Source organism: Rana temporaria, chromosome 1 (assembly GCF_905171775.1).
Source record: "Rana temporaria chromosome 1, aRanTem1.1, whole genome shotgun sequence".
In the NCBI taxonomy this organism is placed as follows: Eukaryota; Metazoa; Chordata; class Amphibia; order Anura; family Ranidae; genus Rana; species Rana temporaria.
The window spans coordinates 432,757,716-432,779,523 of NC_053489.1; the positions used below are offsets into that span (position 1 = coordinate 432,757,716).

The window sequence follows — 21,808 nt, forward strand, 5'->3', positions numbered from 1 at the left end:
ATAGGGCCTAGACAATCCATCGGGGATCAAGGTGACCGGACATTGACAGTTTGTATGGCAACCTGTCAGTCGGTGACCATTTGCGAGACTACCTGAGGGAGATTCAGGCAAATTACATTACTGAGAAGGATTTGCTTTATTATCTACGTTCCAGAGAGGAGGGCCTGTGGCAGAGGTTTCACTTCTATCCTCATTTCAGCCAAGTCTGTGGCAGAGACTTGTTCCTTCTCCATGTTCCCAGTGATACCCTGGCTGCCAGGTCGGTGTGAGAGGCCTGTCCAGGTACACTATACCCCCTCGGCTGAGGGGCGACGAAAGTGAGAGTGTTATTTGAAGCAGTTATTTGACTGCTTCTGTTCTATCCAAGCCTGAGTCTGCAACTTCTCCTCTTCACCCATCTTTCTCTATCTACCTCAAGTTCATTGTTTGCCATGTTGGGCAAGAATAAAAGCACAGAAAAAGACACCTTGCTGTTTGGACATTCCGTCATTGCTCATCATCATCATCATCATACCCCTAGACGCATCACATAAGGTAACACGCCATCCCAAATCTATCCAGCGGCTCCTGAGGGGGTAGCGCTACAGTAGTAAAGGTTTTAATTTCAATGTTTGGCTCAAAGCTAAATATACTCCTGGAAGCTTGAATAACATAGCCGATTCCTTGTCTCTATTTCAGATGGACCGTTTTCACCAGGTTCTTCCGGAATCAGACATGAAAGGTATTTGATGTCCTGAGTATCTGTGGGAATTGATCTCAATATAGGCCCAGATTCACGTAGGAGGGCGTATATTTGTGCGGGCGTAGCGTATCCTAGATACGCTACGCCGCCGTAACTTAGAGAGGCGAGTACCGTATTCACAAAGAACTTGCGCCCTAAGTTACTGCAGCGTAGCGTAAATGGGCCGGCGCAAGCCCGCCTAATTCAAACTAGGCTGGTAGGGGGCGTGTTGTATGGTAATAAATCGTGACCCCACGTAAATGACGCACCTAACGAACGGCGCATGCGCGCGCATGCTCAGTATCACGTCAAATTTTCTCCCTAACTTACGCCGGCTCAATGTTTACTCAACGTGAACGTAACCTACGTCCATCCCCATTCACGGACGACTTACGCAAACGACGTAAAATACGACGCTGTTCCGTCGTTTCCGACGTCTATACCTAACATGACTTACACCTGCTTTATGAGGGGTAAAGTTACGCCAGTCGGACGCCTTACGTAAACAGCGTATTTTAATGTACGTTCGTGAATCGGCGTATCTAGCTCATTTGCATATTCGACGCAGAAATCAACGGAAGCGCCACCTAGCGGCCAGCGTAAATATGCACCTAAGATACGACAGCGTAAGAGACCTACGTCAGTCGTATCTTATACAAATTCTGGCGTATCTGATTCCTTGAATCAGGCGCCGAGATACGACGCCTCACATTCAGACTTACGACGGCGTATCTGGAGATGGCGTATCTGGAGATACGCCATCGTAAGTCCTTTGTGAATCTGGGCCATAGTGTCTAGAGCTATCAAAAGATCGGTCGCTCCTAAGACCTGGATGAGTTATTTAGCTGCTTGGAGGCGTTGGTTGTCTTTCGCAGATACCATGGGTGTTGGTTACAGAAGTCATTGAGAGGGGGCGATTTTAGCATTTGTAGCATCACTTATGCAGCAGTGTTTTTCATACAGCCATGTGATTAAAATGTTGGCTGACGTTTCTTTTTTCTTTCGTTTAAGGGGAAGTCCTTCATGCACATCATATTTTTTAGTGAGGCAGACGCTGAAGGGGTACAAGAGGGTAACATTTGTTGCAGATGATAGAAGACCAATATCGAAAGAGCTTTTAGGTACTTCCTGTTTGTGCTGCTGTAAGATGGATGACAACTTCTGAGGGTAGCTGTGAAGGATATGTCAGTGTAATTCTCCCTGCTTGGTTAAATTGTGGGTTAGAGGTAAAATGGATTCATGTGTTACAAGCTATTGACATGTTAATGACCCGTCTGCAGCTAGCTCCTTATTTCAAAGGGATGTTAATCCTGTTACTGTGATTAGAGGTGACTCATGTTATGTATTCTGATTGCTTCATTATGCGGTGCCAGGCTGCCCAGCTAATGTGTTCTGTACACCTTGTAATTAACTTCCCTGATGTCATTATTTAAAGAAAATGTGTCTCAGGTCGGCTCTGAATTGTCTGGCTATATTCTGTATGAGAAACTCCAGAGTGTGTGAAAAGGGGGTGGAGCTCCCATTGTTCCTTGATTAAGGATTTAGCTTGTAAAACTGTTTTTTTAACCAGCAGCAAGCTGCCAATAAATCAGTCTTGGTTCCAGCATTCAATCTTGACTCATGTGTGGAAGATCCTGTGATGTTCTTGTATGGAGAGGAGGGAATGCTTGACGGGGATATCATACCGATATCGTCACAATTGGTTGGCAGCGGCGGGATTTTCCCTTCTACTCTCCCTTACACCAGGATTCCAAGCAGACACTGGGAACAGTGAATGGAAGGCTGCTACACCCTGCTTAAAAGAAATACACTGAAAGAACTACTGGAAGTTCGTGGAAGGATTGCTAGCAACAAAACCAAGCGGGTCATCATAGCAGAATTAATGGAGCTAGACCAGGAGGACGGGATTGCAGCAACGCCAGCAGTACAAGAGATGGAGACACCAGTGATCCAGGAAGAGGAATCACCAGCCAACAAGCTAATGAGAGAGAAGCTAGCGTGGTTCGGCCCGAACCCAACGCCGGATGTGGTGCTGAAAGTGATGGACCTGTTAGCGAAGGAGGCTAAACAAATAAGAGACAAACAAATAAGAGACGCAGAACTACAGGAGGCTAAACAAATAAGAGACGCAGAACTACAGTTAAAACTGGCAGCAGTCCAACAAGCAGCCGCACATTCTCCAAACAGTGAGTACAGCACAGCAGACGCAAGGAAGATTCCGTTTAGCGCTTTTAAAGCTTTTGATGAAAAGGACTGTGAAATTGATAACTACCTGGCAGATTTTGAGCGACAATGTAACCTGCACCGAATAGCTAGAGGAGAGTGGGTTTCAATATTGTCAGGCAAACTGTCAGGCAAAGCTTCTGATGCTTTCCGGACCGTGCCAGATCAGGATATCCATAGCTACGCCAGGGTTAAAGAAGTGCTCCTGGCTCGTTATGCAGTAACCCCAGAGTCCCACAGACAGAAGTTCAGGGACTCACGCAAAACCACGGAAGACTCTTACGCGGAATGGGCATGCCAGTTGTCCCTGTCGGCCTCTAACTGGGTTAACAGCAGCCAGGCCACCACCGCAGAGGACATTTTGCAACTAATGCTCCTGGAGCAATTTTACAATCACATCCAGACGGATGTCAAAGATTGGGTGAGAGATCGCAGGCCCATGACTCTACCAGAGGCCGCAAAGTTGGCGGATGAATATGTGGATACTCGCAAGACAAACCAGGTCACACCACGGGTACAATCTCCACGACCAACGGCGCCCTCACACCCACCAGCCACTAGATACCAACCGCCTAACAGACCGATGACATCGAGCCCTCGCTATCCACGCCAGGAGGACAACGAACAACGCTGCTTCCGGTGCAAACAGTTGGGTCACTTCAAGCAGAATTGCCCCCTGAATGACAACACCAGGTCTAATTGGACTCAACCTGGGTACCGCCCACCAGCAGCAGCCCATTGTGTAGACTCGGCTTGGGATCCCCAGGAGCTGGGTCAGGAAGAACCATTGGGCACCCCTTACGAAGCCCTCATGGTACAATCTGTTATTACGGACAACAGGGAACACCATTGTCAGCTGGTCATGGGCGACAGCCATGAGCCGGAGGGGCCTTGGAGGGAGCTGGGCAGAAAGAGGCACCGCCAGCTACCCTCCAAGAAGAAGAGGTCCTGGAAGTCATATAACCAGCGGACCTGGGAGGAGAAGAAGCGACTGGAGGAGATGGAATCGCAGCGGGCGCCCCAGATGCGGGCCGAGATGTTCGCCAAGGGCCCACCGGTGGCCCCTTACACCACCACCCAGTTCCTGATGATGAAGGACCACGTGGAAAGCCTGCAGGACATGAGCAAGCAGGAGCTGATCCGTGAGTACATAGAGCTGGAGGAGTGCATAAGCCGCATGGAGGAGGAGAACAACCACCTGAGGTCACAGCGGGCTGACCCCCCCAGGCTCCATGAACTGGAGATGGAGCTGGAGAAGCTCAAAGAGGAGAACCGGCGGCTGCGGAGGGAGCAGGGGGTGGCTGACCTTATGGGGCTCTGAGTCCCCTCCCCCCCCCGGACTCTGAGCACCAGTGCTACAGCATTTCAACAAATATAACTTTTCCTTTTTATGAATCTCCTGTGATTGTCACTTCAGAGCCATAACCTGCCCCTCCCATAGCGGGACACCTAGACGGCGGCGCACAGACCCATTCGCCGTCTTCACACTGACTTCTGGTGACTCTGCAGATCGCACAAAGACTTGGGGACTGACCGGCGTGTGATCTGACGACCCGGTGAACCCGTCAACCCTACTGGACCAGGGAAGGTCCAACCGGGTTTGCTGTAGCAGGGAGAAAAAGGGGGGCCATTGTGAAGGATATGTCAGTGTAATTCCCTGCTTGGTTAAATTGTGGGTTAGAGGTAAAATGGATTCATGTGTTACAAGCTATTGACATGTTAATGACCCGTCTGCAGCTAGCTCCTTATTTCAAAGGGATGTTAATCCTGTTACTGTGATTAGAGGTGATTAGAGGTGACTCATGTTATGTATTCTGATTGCTTCATTATGCGGTGCCAGGCTGCCCAGCTAATGTGTTCTGTACACCTTGTAATTAACTTCCCTGATGTCATTATTTAAAGAAAATGTGTCTCAGGTCGGCTCTGAATTGTCTGGCTATATTCTGTATGAGAAACTCCAGAGTGTGTGAAAAGGGGGTGGAGCTCCCATTGTTCCTTGATTAAGGATTTAGCTTGTAAAACTGTATTTATAACCAGCAGCAAGCTGCCAATAAATCAGTCTTGGTTCCAGCATTCAATCTTGACTCATGTGTGGAAGATCCTGTGATGTTCTTGTATGGAGAGGAGGGAATGCTTGACGGGGATATCATACCGATATCGTCACAGTAGCGAATGTGGATTAAGGTTTGAAGCAGCACAGTGGAAGGAATCCATACCAGTGAGGCCTCGTACACATGGCCGAGGAACTCGACGTGCCAAACACATCGAGTTCCTCGGCGAGTTCAGCCCTGAAGCCGCCGAGGAGCTCGGCGGGCCGAGTTCTCCCATAGAACAACGAGAAAATAGAGAACATGTTCTCTATTTTCTCGACGAGTTCCTCGGCGGCTCCATCGGGCCGAAAGTGTACACACGACAGAGTTTCTCGGCAGAATCCGGCTCTGACCGAGTTTCTCGCTGAATTCTGCCGAGAAACTCTGTCGTGTGTACGAGGCCTCATAGATTGTTTCCTGTTCCTTGAATAATCAAAGATTACTAAGGATTCCCTGGAGGGAGTGTTTGCACAAAGTGCAAGGCGTGTTTGACCCCTAGTAGAGTTAGGTAAAGGAGGTGAGCGAGCATTGCATGTGGTGGTGGGAGCACTATGGATATGGAGGCTGTTTGAAGAAACATCACACACGTTTTTGCACATCAGTGAAAAAAATTCTCATTTTATTATTGGACTTACTTCTCCAGGTACGATTATAGTGTTTTTGGAAATTATCCCTTGTCTTTCCTGGCTGTCCTCTTTGCAGAGGAAGGTAATGGAAAAATGAGAAAACTGATAAATAGAGCTATGGAAAAGTTCATGCCTAGAATTGTTTGGCTATCATACTGTACACACGATCAGTGAAAAAAAGGTGAAAACGGACTGAAGGTCCGTTTTATCGGTCCAATCCGACCGTGTGTGGGCGCCATCGGTCAGTTATCCTTCGGTCAAAAAAAATAGAACTTGCTTTAAAATTTGACCGATGGACGCCTAACTGTTCGGTTAAAACCGATGGTTAGTACGCAAAAGCATCGGTTCCAAACCCGCGCATGCTCAGAAACAAGTCGACGCATGTTTGGAAGCATTGAACTTCATTTTTCTCTGCACGTCGTTGTGTTTTACGTCACCACGTTGCACTCGATCTGTTTTTGAACTGATGGTGTGTGCGCATATCAGACCATCAGTCAGCTTCATCGGTCAACCGATGAAACGGACCTTCAGTCTGTTTTCATCAGTTTTGACTGATCGTGTGTACAGGGCCTGACACGTAGATCTGGAAGGTGGTATTCAAGGGTTGTACAGGCAAGATGGAGTCCACCTCTCAGATGTAGGTCTCAATATTTTCAATTTAGGATTGCAGTATGGGATTGAACAGGCCATGGAAGTGGGGTGGGACTGTACATGATGTTCCAGCCCGGCTTGTGAGGCGTTACATTTCCATGTTAAAATAAGGTAATGCTGCTTGAGTTCTAAAAACTGAACAGTTAAAAATGTTGGTTTCATTAAAGTTATGCTGTTTTAATGGTCAATAAAAATATATTATGGTTAGTTTATATTCATATGTTAAACCAATAAAGTACAGTGGTTATTATTTGTCAGACTTTTGGTTGAGTATGTTTTATTTGGTTGTATCTGGAGTAAGTGATGGTGTGAATGGGTGTGGCCTACAATCTCATGAAAGAGGGGGCACAATATGAACCCACTTACTTGGGATTGTGGCCACTCCATTCGTTAATAATAATGGTTAATCCTTGTTTAAATAGCAGGTATTAAGAGGCTAATGCTGCTTTAAATCCGGGAACAACAGCCAGCCACTGGGATGCTGTGGAACGTGCTGGAATATGGGAAGCCTTTATAGGGGACTGCCGGGCTGGGAATTTCCACTTTCCCTGCAAGGAGCACTGGCTGAAGAGCTCCCTCTCTCCCCAGTCGCGAGCACTATTACGTGGTTAAGTCACCCCAGATTTCTAGGGGTGACGTTATATTTCCATGTTAAAATGAGGTAATGCTGTGTGAGTTCTGAACACTGAGCAATTAAAAATGTTGGTTTCGTTAAAATTTTACTGCTTTGATGGTCAATAAAAATAAAATATGGTTATTTTATTTTCATATGTTAAACCAATAACGTGCTAAGACACCAAACATTCCGACGCTCATGGATGTGCACATTTGCTTTTATCTACTTATTTGAGTTTTTTACTTTACCATTAAATTGTTTCATTTTACGGAGTTACGCTATTGGTTCCCTTTCTTTCTCAATGTCATTGCCACTTTGAGTATTGATCGGTTGCTATCTGGGGTCAAGAGCGAATCTTTAGTCCACACCAGGCTGACACTCTGAGGGGGATACGAGTTTGGTGCTAGTGGATTGACGCCGCTTTTATATTTTTCAAGTGAGTGCATCATCTTGAGACCTACTCCTATCCATTATTGGGGTTCCCTCACAGTGTCATGCTATAAGCACTTGTGTTTGTGTCTTTTCATGATACATATCTTTGTCTGCCAGTTTCCATATGCAACCAGATCTGCAGTATTTTGGCTGTTTGGTTCAAACAGCAGTGAGGTGAGCTGCTAGTGCACATAGAGGTGGTCTTCACTGAAGATTTTATACAGCATGCTGCATCTTTGGTGGAGGTGTTTCATTCAGACACTGATTGTTGGATCATTTTACGCTGTGTTTTTTTCTGGGATATGATATATTTTCCTGTTTGTGACTTTCAACACGTGTGTGATTGTGTGATTGTGTTTACCATTGTTACTTATTTGTTTTTTTTTTATGTATCAGTTTACATGCACTGAGTTTTTTACTGCTAGATTTAGCAGTATCCTAGTTGTTTTTTTTCCCCCCATTGTATTGCTTTTTTCCACTCCACGTACCCCTTTCTCTTTCCACGTATGACCCACCACCTCTCCCCCCTCCCCTTTCCCACAGCGCAGTTACCATTATTCTTATATATACACCTCTATTATGAGGGACAGAAAGATGATCAGACATTTTACACCTCCTAAGGAAGGCATACAAGGAATTCGTGTTTGGTGCCTATACAATTATAATTTCATTCCATTCAGTAATATGTTTTCATCTTGGCAGTTCCTTGCTTTTTTTAGTTAAAAAAAGGTTGTTGATTAAATGCCTCCAAAAGAAAGCTCTGTCTGTCTCAAAAATATTAAATATTAAGATATTAAAATATTATACAATTCATTTGGGTTCAGTATTGTATAAGCAAGTAAATGTCAATCAAACATCACATAGGTGAAAACAGAAAAATAACCTGGTAATGAAGGGGTACAATGCAAGCCATAGACAGGTTGAAGGAAAACAAAATCGCTCAATTCCCCCCATCAACAGAGTGAGTGTTGTTGGGGAAATCCCTCATTGTGCCATTGTATTCTGGCAGTGGGAGGTTTCCCCTCCCTCTGAAAACAATGATCACTGACAGCAGCTATAGCCGATGACAGTGATTGCACGAAAAACCCGACAGGCTGGTTGTACTGAAGTCGATTGATGGATCATCTTCAGTACAACCTGCCTGCTCATAGATGGATCGAAACTTGGCTGGTTCAATTTCAATCTGTCTATGGCCGACCTTACAGGCTAGTACTCAAGTGGTTTATGGACCTAATATGTAGCCAAAATATATATATTTTTTTGTTAGTAGTGGCTAACGTTAGATATCCTATTTAGTACAGAAGAAAATCCAACTATTGTATACCTACTTTATATAACTTACAGCAATTTTGCATGTAATACATCATATTAGCAAATTACTTAAGTAAAGATATTGGGGGTTATTTACTACAAGTGCAAACTACAAGTGCAAAGTGCACTTGAAATTGCACTGAAAGTGCACTTGGAAGTGCAGTCACTGTAAATCTAAGGGGTAGATCTGAAATACGGGGAAGCTCTGTTGATTTTTTTATCCAATCATGTGTAAGATAAAATGCTGTTTTTTATTTTCCTTGCATGTCCCCCTCGGATCTACAGTGACTGCACTTCCAAGTGCACTTTCAGTGCAATTTTAAGTTTGCCTTTAGTAAATAACCCCCACTGTATCATATGTAAAAACTTACATCATACATTTTTATTGTAAGAAAACAAACTTGTGCAGATTAACTTGATATTGTATGACAGTAAATTGAGAATGCACTTACTTAACATGTTTTGGCTATATGAAGATTTCAAAAAAGCCATTATTCCCAATTGAAAATGTAACTCAATTACTTTTTGGATTTGCAGTGTCTTAGAAATCAACTTTGGTATCAGCCTTCAGTAAATACCACATCATTTTAAAAATACTATGGATTTGCTAAGCAGTACTTACAGCTTTATGTATAGTTCTTTTAGTTCCTTCTTCAGTTCTACCAAGGGTCAAGAACACACCCCAGCATTCATAGCCAAAAGGGTAACCCAGTCATCCTGTAAATGCTGGAGTGAGTTCCCCAGGCATATCTGTGATTAGATTTTTCTACACAATTAAACAATTGAATGAACATTTTCCAAGAGTGGCGATTCCATACTTTTTGCCAGGGGTTGTATACTGTAAACCTTATACAAGTATAAGGATAACACAGTGGCTTAGTGGTTGGCACTTCTGTCTTGCAGAACTGGGGTCCCCCCGGTTTGCATCCTAGCCAGCATGCTATCTGTATGGAGTTTGTATAATCCCCCTGTTCTGTTCTTCTGTGGGTTTCTTCTGGGTACACTTATTTCGTCCCACACTCCAAAGAGAGGTTGATGTACCCTGGTGGGCATGTATGCACATGAATTGAGGTGGCCATAGATTGATACAAATTCAGCTTGTTCAGCAATCATTAGACTGACATGTGCGTCTAGTGTTAATTAGGGATGAGCCGAACACCCCCAGGTTCGGTTTGCAGCAGAACATGTGAACAGCCAAAAAAAGTGTTCGAACACGCGAACACCATTAAAGTCTATGGGACACGAACATGAAAAATTTAAATTTGGTTGTATCTGGTTTGCTAATTTTAATGCTAATTTTAAAGGCTAATATGCAAGTTATTTCATAAAAAGTGTTTGGGGACCTGGGTCCTGCCCCAGGGGACATATATCAATGCGTTACTTTACATGTATACTATAGACATCCAGGTACGAAATTTAAAGGGATATTTCACTTTTATTGTTTCACTTTAAGCATTATTAAAATCACTGCTCCTGAAAAACTGAAGTTTTTAAAACTTATTTTTTGGATTGATACATGTCCCCTGGGGCAGGACCCAGGTCCCCAGACACTTTTTATGACAATAACTTGCATATTAATCTTTAAAATTAGCACTTTTGATTTCTCCCATAGACTTTTAAAGGGTGTTCCCCGGCTTTCGAACTTGCCGCCAACACCCCAAATTGTTCGCTATTCGGCGAATGGGCGAACAGCCCATGTTCGAGTCGAACTCAAGTTCGACCCGAACATAAAGCTCATCCCTAATGTTAATCAGCGGCTGCTGCCAAGCAGTTGCAGCCACTGATCAGTGAATTCTGACGGTGGGACTTGAGTCCTGCTGTTGGTATACAGTGTCCCAGGTAGCAACAATAACTTGCCACAAATTTGTGGCAGTGTTGAATTGCAAGTCTGTTAACTTGTTGCACATTTTTACTGGCAAGTTGAAGCACAATTCTAGTTGACACTTTTCCAATTTGTAGCAAATTTGCGTGGCAAGTCTATAGCAAGAGCAAAGTTGCAGTAGTGAATCTACAGCTAAAGCTATGCAAGCCTACAACATGAAAATTTAGCCTCAGTAACCCCTGTGGTGGGATGACTATTGCACAACATAACTGAACCAGAACTTGCAGAAGACTTGCAGAACGTTTGCAAAGAAAGTTGAACTGGAGTCATGCAATGTGGACTTGCTGCAATTGTACAACAAACTTTTGAAGCCTGGCAAGTCTAGCAATAGCATAGCAAGTAATTTACAAACTTGCAAAATAATTGCTTGCTATCTGGGGTAGAAGAAGGAATCTGTTCATTCATTTCTTTTTTCAGCTGACTGGCTGAAGGAAAACAAAAACAAATTGTCTATGGCCAGCTTTAGGTACCTTATAGTGTAAGCACCTTGAAGGTGGGAAAGGATGTAAAGCACTCTGTAAATTGATGGTGCTTTATAAATGCCTATAATAATAACATAATGTATGGGTGTTAAAGCATATTTATTGTCAAAATTCTAAAACATACATTAACCAAGGGCGTGGCTACACGACGTGCTTCTTCCACTGCACACAGCGTTCACACTGAACTGGGAGCCTGTCAGCTGGAGCTGAGCTGACTGTGCACCTAGAGCGGACGAGAGCTGCAGTTCACTACGTTTGATGTGCTGTATTTTATCTTCAACATTTGTAAGCATATATATATTTTTATGGGGCATGGTTCTCAATAAAAAACAGTATTATACTATATGTCTTTTCACTTGCCTTACATGAAACACTCCCTCATTTATGACCTATACCAAACCTACTGAGATACGGTGACAACAGGAGGAAGGAGATATCTTTGGAAGATTGAGGAGATTTTTAAGGCAATCCATTGAAAGGAATCCCAGTATGAGCAAGGAGTTCTTAATGCTGAACACACCATAGGCATCTGGTGAGTAGAACTCCTAAGGGAGACCCGGTATGAAGATTTTTTTACAATTGGAAGTTTCAAGGATTTTATGAAATACATCGGTTTGAGAGACTTTTTACAATTTTTTCTGTGAATGGACTTTATGCATTTTATTCCTTTTGGTTTATATGATTTTATTTTAAACCTATTTCATTTTGTGGTCATACACATTGCATTCATCCTCACTCAGTAATTTAGCAGAAGGTTAATTACAGATTTAATTAGTCACCTCAGCGCTGTTAGTGCTTCTATTCAGAGACACATTGCTTTTCATTTCTTACCCTATTATAACAGCTGCTTGTCTGCAAAACTATTGATTATTACACATATTCCACCACGTCCATAGAGCGCTAGGATCAGTTTTTATCCTTTGGATACCTTCTGATATTTTTTTACATACATTAACCACTTAACCCCCGGACCATATTGCTGGTCAAAGACCAGAGCACTTTTTGCGATTCGGCACTGCGTCGATTTAACTGACAATTGCGCGGTCGTGCGACGTGGCTCCCAAACAAAATTGGCGTAATTTTTTCCCCACAAATAGAGCTTTCTTTTGATTGGTATTTGATCTCTGCAGTTTTTAGTTTTTGCGCTATAAACAAAAATAGAGCGACAATTTTGAAAAAAATGAATATTTTTTACTTTTTGCTATAATAAATATCCCCCCAAAAAAATAAAAACATTTTTTTTCCTCAGTTTAGGCCGATACGTATTCTTCTACATATTTTTCGTAAAAAAAATCGCAATAAGCGTTTATTGATTGGCTTGCGCAAAAGTTATAGAGTTTACAAAATAGGGGGTATTTTTATGGCATTTTTATTAATATTTTTTTTACTAATAATGGCGGCGATCAGTGATTTTTTTTCGGTACTGCGACATTATGGCGGACACTTCGGACACTTTTGACACATTTTTGGGACCATTGGCATTTTTATAGCGATCAGTGCTATAAAAATGCATTGGATTACTATAAAAAATGCCACTGGCAGCGAAGGGGTTAACACTAGGGGGCGGGGAAGGGGTTAAGTATGTTCCCTGGGTGTGTTCTAACTGTAGGAGGGGTGGCCTCACTAGGGGAAATGACTGATCTTCTGTTCATACGTTGTATGAACAGAAGATCAGCATTTCTCTCCCTGACAGGATCGGGAGCTATTTACACACACAGCTCCCAGTCCCCGCTCTGTAACGAGCGATCGCGTGTCCGGTGGCGATCGCGCCCGCCGGTCACGCGCACGGGAGTCAGGGGAGAACGGGGGGGCATGCGCGCCTCTGGTGGTGCGCGCGCGCCCCTAGTGGCCTGCGCGAGAGCTGATGTATAGCTACGGCAAGCTGTTAATTTCCACATTGTATTTGAATTATTTATAGCCTATTATTCTAAACAATCTTTAAGTTTGTAAACTTACTTTGTGATGACCAGTGCGATTGGTGAACTGGAGAAGGAAATGACGGGCGTCGGATGTTGACAATAGAGTCTTCCGGTGGGCCAGATGGTCCCCGAAGTCTCTATGATCGTTCAGAGGCCAGGCGCGATGTTATAGCACAGAGAGCCTCGACTATGAAGCTGAGATCTTTCATTTGTTTATTTTTTATTTCAGGCTTCCCAGCCTAGAGGTGAGATCTGGGGACTTATAGACCCCATATCTCACTGTAAAGAGGACCCGTCATGCCATATTTGTATTACAAGGGATATTTACATTCCTTGTAACAGAAATAAAAGTGATAAAAAAAATATGTAAAAGGAAAGCATCAAAAAAAAGAGTAAAACTAACAATAATAATAAAAAAAGATTTAAAGCGCTCCCATCTCCGCGTGCTTGCTCGCAGAAGTGAAAGCATATGTAAGTCGCACCTGCATATGTAAACGGCATTCAAACCATGTGTTGTTTTGCTGCGAACGTTAAAACGAGAGCAATAATCCTAGTGCAAGACCTCCTCTGTAACTCTAAACAGGTGACCTGTAAAACATTTTAAAGCGCCGCCTATAGGGATTTTGTACCGAAGTTTGGCGCCATTCCACAAGTGTGCGCAATTTTAACGTGTGACATGTTAGGTATCTTTTTACTCAGCATAACATCATCTTTCACATTATTTAAAACAAATTGGCTAACTTAACTGTTTTTTTTTTTGTTAATGCAACCCTAGGGTCTCTGCTAAAAAAACATATATAATGTTTGAGGTTTCTGAGTAATTTTCTAGCAAAAATTATGATTTTTACATGTAGGAGAGAAGTGTCAGAATTTGCCCGATTTAATTTATATATTTTTTTATATACACCTGCTCTTTTATATTCTTGCTATTACAATAAATACAAAGAGGTGTAGATATGCCACTAGAAGCAGATTAAATACTACTGCTTTATCCTCATTGACAACTATTATGATAAGATATCAGCTACATAAGGGGTGGCTTGATTTCAATGAGTCGGCTGACTCATGCTTACGTTAGGAGAAGAAGCAGTAAAGCACAGCCACTGTGAAGCGTGCAAAGCAGGCGGAAGGTCTGAGCATATAATAAGCGAATATGGATCATTTATGCATTTATTATAAACTATAAACGACAAGATTTTATTATGAAAACTAATTAGTAAATTATTTACATCAAGCTTTTACATGTTTATATAAAATTAAATAAAATGAAAAGATAATACACTTCTATTAAGGTCTATCTGTTGTGCATACATACTCAGACAATCAACATTTTACTAATAAAGTTAGCAAAAAAGTTAATAGAATTAAACAAATAATATAATTTGGTAATCAAGGGGAGCAGTGGGTAAATATAAAAAAAAGTGCCTTTACCTGACTTGTATTTTCTTTTCATCCACTGAAGAATTTGGGGACTAACTGTCTCTTATTTCATAAATATAAACTTAGGAACAACCAATCAGATTTTTGTGCTTGAGATGTCGGTGTCACCAATTCCGGGATGCTGTGACTGGATTATTTTAAACTCAAATAATTCTGTGGCAGAGACAATTAGAAAACCAAAAATACTGTGCTGTGACACAGACTATACTACATCCAGCATGAAGAAAGTGATTGGAATATTTTTAGACTATAAAACTTTCTGTTAATAACAAATGTTCCAGTTTTTCCAGCACGTAATTATTTTGGAGAAACCGCAAAAGATGATGTGCTGAGAAATACAAGTGATCCTAACCACAGTCATACATAGAAAGATACTTGTGGTTTACTTGAGAAAACCATAGGACACTGGAAAACCCAAGAAATAATCTTCCCTTCCATTAGGGTCGAATTAAACTATGCTGGTGGACGAATCAGATTTGTGCTTTGTTCCCATTTCCACATCATACTTCATTAATTAAGGTTCTTGGAATCTGTTGCATTCTCTTTTGAAATTAATTGCCAGCTATACAGATCATTTCCTGCACATTCCAAACAGAGTCTGGTGTTAAACATGATGTGATCAGAAGTGGGAAATTTTCAGTTTTCAGAAAAGGTTGTGTAATATGTGTGTAATGTTACAAACAGCAGTACAATTCCTCAATAAAAAAAAAAAAATTTCAGCAGAGCTGTACATCTATTTGTTTCGTGTACTTTCAGTTTTGTTTAAAGTAATTCTGTACTCAATTTTACGTTTTCAAAAGTAAAGGTCCTACCTAAGAGTTGACACCACAGAATGCCAGCCATTACCTTCATGAGCCAAAAAGGTTTCCGTATTTGATTTGTTTTTACTATGTTACTGGTGTATGACTTTCCCGGAACTTATGGCTAAGTTTTACACAGTGCTAACCCCTTTTCAATATAAATGTCTGACTTTTTCCTGACATCATGACTTAAAGTGGAACTTTAGTCAGAAAATGAAGTCCTGATAGATAACTTGTGCTATGTGTTGGTTGCCCCTGTGCCTCTAATGCCTCGTACACACGGGCAAACATGTACGATGAAAATGGTCCGCCGGACCGTTTTCAGCGGACATGCCCGCCCGGAGATTTCTGTATGATGGCTGTACACACCATCATACAGAAATGAGAGACAATCCGCGTGGACAGACAGCACGGTGACGTGTTCCCGTCAATGACGCGGCGACGTGCGCCACGCTGAAAGGTCAATGCTTCCACGCATGCGTCAAAGTCATTCGACGCATGCGAGGGATGGCGGCCGCTCGGACATGTACGGTAAGTCTGTACAGACGACCGAACATGTCCGACGGACAGGATTCCAGCGGGCATGTTTCTAAGCAAGTTTAGAAACATTTGCCCGCTCGAAAACGGTCTGGCGGGCAAATGTACGCTGGAATCCTGTCCGATCGGCCGTACACACGACCGAACATGTCTGCTGAAACTGGTCCGCGGACCAGTTTCAGCAGACATATTCGTTTGTGTGTACGGGGCCTTAGGAGGACTGGGCTACTTCCAGGCCCACCTGCCCTCTATCTATCCATTAAAATGAATGTGCTTTTACTGTTGGAGAATCTCATAAATTTAAAAGAGTTAGGACTGCAGGTAATAGAGGGTGCCGTGAAGTGGCTCTGCAGCTTACGCATGTATTTGCAAATGTGTGCTAACTAAACCCCTCTTTTTAGCGCATACTGTTAAGCCCCGTACACGCGGTTGGACCTTTGTCCGATCAAAATCACGGAATTCCATCGGAGTAAAAGAGAACATGTTCTCGATCTAAACTCCGATGGACTTCCTCGGAATCTCCGATGGAAATAATCCGATGGGGCATAAACACGGTCGGACTGACAACTTTAACCACTTTAGCCCTGGAAGGTTTACACCCCTTCACGACCTGGCCATTTTTTCGCGATATGAAACTGCAACGCTATATGTGCAATGCTATACCTTAAAATGAGTACATTATAATGGGATATACTTACATAAGTTAAAGTGCCATTGTGTAAAACATTCAAATTAATAATCAATGTAAGTAATTCATGATATAAATTAAATACTCTAAACACAGGTGAAACAGTCCATATAATTTATATATATTATAAAAAGTGACTAGGTAATTTTTTTGCGATACGGCACGATAACTGACAATTGCGATGCTGTACCCAAATAAAATTGATGTCCTTTTTTTCCCACAAATAGAGCGTTTATTTGGTGGTATTTGATCACCTCTGCGGTTTTTATTTTTTGCAATATAAACATAAAGAGCGTCAATTTTGAAAAAAATATATTTTATTTACTTTTTGCTATAATAAATATACCCAAAAATGTTTTTTAAAACCAAATTTCCTCATCAGTTTAAGCCCATATATATTCTTCTACATATTTTTGGTAAACAAAATCACAATAATCATATATTGATTGGTTTGTGCAAAAGTTGTAGCGTCTACAAACTATGGAACAGATTTATGGCATTTTTATTATGATTTTTTTTACTAGTAATGGTGGTGATCTGCACATTTTTAGCGGAAGATCGGACATTTTTGACACATTTTTGGGACCATTGATGTTTATACAGCAATCAGTGCTTTAAAAATGCACTGAATACTGTGTAAATGTCACTGGCAGGGAAGGGGTTAACACTAGGGGGCGATCAAGGGGTTAAGTGTGTTCCCTAGGTGTGTTTCTAACTGTGAGGGGATGGGACTGACTAAAGAAGGAGACAGTTCGTTGTTCCTTAGTAGGAACAGACGATCTGTATCTCCTCCCCTGTCAGAACAGGGATTTGTGTGTTTACACACACAAATCCCTATTCCTGCTCTCGTTCCCACGATCGCAGGTGGCTGGCGGCGATCATGCTTGAGTCTCCCGCCATGCAGCGTGCATACGCGTGCCTGCTATGGGTCTTAAAGCGAAAGGCGTACCCATATGGCGATTCGTGGGAGCGTGACACTTTGACGATGCATATCGGCGCAAGCCAGTCGGAAAGTGGTTAATGAGTAAATTCCAGTAAAAAATTATTATTCTTTTAAAGTTCTTGGGTGACCATTGTCTCTCCTGAGGCGAGCCTGTGATGATCCTCCTCCTTTTTTTTTTTTTTTTATTTTGTTTTAGCTGGCTGGAGCTGCCAAAGGGTACAAATGTTATCCTTTAATTGTTAAACTGTTGACATTTTTAGTTACCTATTCATTTATGTTGAACGTGGTCATGTTCCCCATACATGACTTACATTTAGGGATTAAGCCCACTCTTGCATTTAGGAGTTGGGCAGGGGTGTTGCTACCTCTGTTTGCTAGCTTCAATTTTTTCTGTATATAGTTTTATTTCTGTGTGCATGATGTATGTATGTTTCTGTACCCCTATGTCTTCCATTCACTGCTGCAGATGTACCCGGAGCTGAAGATACTTCTGTAAGGCCTTGGCTGGCCATCCATCCTGTCCTATGTCCAGTAAAACTTAATATATGTCCACACTGACCATCTTTTCATGAAATGTGCGTTGACTAAATTCCAAATTCAAAAGGACCACAGTTTTTGAAACGCTCAAGCATCACAAACATTATAAGACTGCAGGTAGAGCCGTGCGAGCAGCAATTGAAGCCTCTTTAGATGCTGTTCGGTCTTGACACACTGCTAACCCTTCTGTAAAATCCTGTGGTACTTTAGCTGATGCACATAGAGCATTACAACTCCACATGGTTGACTTGACCAGTAAACGACAACAGAACATGTCAGCTTGACTGCATAAACATAGTGGAAAAAATGGTAAACTACTTTCTTATCTTGCTCGTACAGACTTGATTCCTGAAATGTAATTAGTGGGAATGCTTTAATAAGCATTCCCAGTATTGATATCCGTAAATTTATTATTCTTAATTTTAATTTTAATTTTAATTTTATTCCGTACGTTTTTTGGCTCTGCGTAACTTCTGCATACTTTCAGCTATTGAGACCATTCAACTTTTAAAATGTTCATCTCGTCCAGCTAACGATGGGACTTCTTCAAGTTTTTTGTACTATTTATACTTTTTAAAATATTAAGCTTTTAGACACTTTTTTTTAACATTGAAGTCAATGAGAACATCCTTTTTCCCGCTTCAAATCACACGCGCTGCCAAATGCTTCTTCTCCTTCATACTTTCACTTACCGACACCAAACAAACTTTAAAGCGGTCACAAAATATTCAGCTATCCGAAAATGACTTTTTAGATTGATATCTTTTACGGTTTTTGTGAAAACGCAATTTACGTTTAGTTATTTTTTCAGAAAATTTTATCGGTTATAATGTGTTTCTATGGAGCAGGTTTAGAGTGTGTCATGTGACCATTACAGCACAGATCATCCACAAAAAAAATTATCTTTAAAAAAGGGGGAACAAATTGCTCTCACGCCCACAAGATCTACTTGTCATACACAATTTATATATCAAAACGTAGGTATGTTTGTCTGGTTTCAGGCAATGTGATCAGTTTTGCGATAGGCATTTGACTTTTAGTTCCAGGAGCTTCTAAAGGACAAGAAGGCCAAAATAACTCTCATTGACTCTCATGTTAAAAATTTTAAAAATGTTCCTGCAAAACACACAAAGACGCTCTTTTCTAAATCGCTGGCATGGCCACAATTTTAAGTTTATCAACATAAATTTCATATCGATGCGTTCACAAGGGCCGTGTCATTCAAACGGTGAAGTCGCTGTATCGATCGCATGTACGGTTGTGGATTTATTACGTTTTGTTTGAAGGCTTCGATAACTGATTTTGTGTGTGGATGAAAGCGTTTCTAATGGTATTTTGATTCCCTAAATAGCTTTCCTTACCTCAGTGCAGTCCTCCTCCCCCACCTCATGTGGAGAAAGCCTCTTGAGGGGGGAGGGGCGACCAGGCAAGTCAGGACACTCTCTATATTGCAGATAGAGAAAGGAGCTGTGTGATATTAGGCTTTATAAGTACTGAAGGAACACTGCTTGTATGTCCTAAAGATACTGTAGTGGTTATGGTGAATGGCTTTTGTGCAGGCTCAGCAATTCAGCTATTCAGCATTCCCACTCGCATTTTCCTCAGGAAATGCATTGTCTAGTTACCTGATGAGATGGTTGCTTCTGACCTTAACCAAACCTTTGCATCCTTTTATTGTCATCTATATGAGGATTCAATACCTCCCTCTTAGGCCACTTTCACAGTTTATTTTCCTCCCTGACTTTTTCTAACCTTCCTAGTGACTTCTTTTAGATAAACCCCTGACAGTTGAGGAGTTGGTTGCTGCCATACTCTCCTTCCCTGCAAATAAGACCCCAGGGTTGGATGGTCTCCCCTCAGAATGGTATAAAAAAAACGCTGACACGATCCACCTCCATGGGTGGTTCCCGTCGAATGAAACTACACCCGCCGTGACTGCTCTTAAATAGCTGAGGGAGGGCGGGGCCACCTGTCACATGCACAGCTGACCCCGCCCCATCTGATGCAATAGGGAAACTCTGCAGGGTTACCCAGTGACATGGACGGGTGACCCCGCCCCTCTCTGACGCAACAGGGGTTTCCCGTGTCCAGTTACAAACAAGCATGTATCCGAGCTCCTCCACCATCCTGGCCCCTCCCCTACATGTGACGACCCAGGCCCAATCACGTATCTTCCTCAGGGGGAACTTGACACATACAAGTTTGGAAGTCGTTTGTAGAGGAATCCTATGCTTAATGCTTTCATAGTTTGGTGTGCTGGAAGCACCTAAAATGCGTGAGTACCCTGATGTTATGTTTTCTAAATACATTTTTAAACTAGCGATAATGCACTATACACCCTCTTTCTTGTTTTAAAATTGAGGGTGACTTCTTTGGATTTTTTCCTGTGGGATCCTGCTGATCCAGTTTCACTCAGAGCCCAGGAGTGGTTCAACTGCTTATGTGGACCAAACTTAAGTGTGCGGTCACACTGTTGGAGGTGAGTGCATTCGCACAGGGGTGGGGGATCACGTGTGGGAAGTCAACCTCTTCTGATCAGGCATATCATCACTAGAGTCACTTTTTGGACAGTAATACATATAATACTCCAATTTGCACTTTTGTCTGTGGATTGATGAAAATTCGGGGAAAGAAAATCATTTTTTGGACACTTGATATTAAGAAATAATACTACATTTCTTTCACTGTGAGCTTGCCTGTTACACAAAATTATTATTATTTTTTTTATTTCCATAGTTACATTGTTCAGCAATATTGATTGTCATTGTTTATGGCACTATCTTTGCATTTGTAAGGTCACACAGCGCTGCATTTTTTAGTTTTTTGTATATATGTTTTCACAGATTATGGGATTGTGATCAATGCTTAGCAGCTGTGAATTTGCACTTTGTTTCACAGGAATTGTTATACCACACCTGACGCTAGGTTGTAACCTCAGGTTACTTTACACCTGACACTGATTGCAGTCTCAGGCTGCTCTAGAGTAACTTGCAAGATTTATATATTTTTACAGCGGTGGCAATTGATGGGCACAGTGGCTGCAATTGATGTTTTTTTTTAGCACCATTTTTTGGGGTTACCAAGATAATCTGGTTATAGGAAACCCACTTTATAGGCAAAAAATCGTAACCTTTAAAAGACCATGGATTAGAAGAGACATTTACTCCATGTATTCCTCAAACTCCCGAGGTGTGTCTATTTTGGTTAACAGAAAAACGATATTGCAAGATACATACCAAATCTATTATTCTTGTAGCACTTTACAATCTCCCAAATGACCGGAATCTGTTTAAAGATATTTAGGTAGATTCAGTAAGAGTTAGGCCGGCTTATCAGTAGATAAGCCGACCTAACTCAGAATCTACGCCGACTTATGTTTAAGTGTATTCTCAATCAGAGATACACTTAAACATATCTAAGATACGATGGCTTGCGCCGTCCTATCTTAGGTTGCAATATTTCGTATGGCCGCTAAGTGGCGCTTCCATTGCGGTCGGCGTAGAATATGTAAATTAGTAGATACGCCGATTCACGAACGTACGCCCAGCCGACGCAGTACTTTTACGCCGTTTACGTTAGAGATAGGCCGCCTAAAGTTAGAGCTAGGCCATAGTTGGAATAGTAATGTTAAGTTTTGGCGCCGTTCCCGCGTCGAAATTCGAAATTTTTACGCCGTTTGCGCAAATCGTCCGTGAATCGGGATTTACGTCGTTTACGTCCACGTCAAAATCAATAGGCCTGTGCGGTGTACTTAGCCGCAATGCACACTGGGAAATGTAGGCGCCCGGCGCATGCGCAGTGAAAAAAAACGTCAAAAACGTAAGGTCAAGCCCCATTAACATAAAACACGCCCCCTTACACAGATTTGAATTAGGCGCGCTGAATTAGGCTCGCTTTAGGCTACGTTGCC

At 42.1% G+C, this 21,808-nt stretch overlaps 1 protein-coding gene across 2 annotated transcripts in view; it reads right to left on the reverse strand.

Annotated features, from left to right (window-relative positions):
• LOC120915379 overlaps positions 1-14,646 on the reverse strand; it is a 47,952-nt gene extending 33,306 nt beyond the window's left edge. The window contains exon 1 of one of the 2 annotated variants that reach the window (XM_040325831.1): positions 14,385-14,646. In XM_040325831.1, coding sequence (XP_040181765.1) covers positions 14,385-14,406 — 22 coding nt within the window. In that variant the 5' untranslated portion in view covers positions 14,407-14,646. The remainder of the gene's footprint in view (positions 1-14,384) is intronic. The other variant, XM_040325821.1, reaches the window with a different exon arrangement.
• Positions 14,647-21,808: the final 7,162 nt, after the last annotated feature.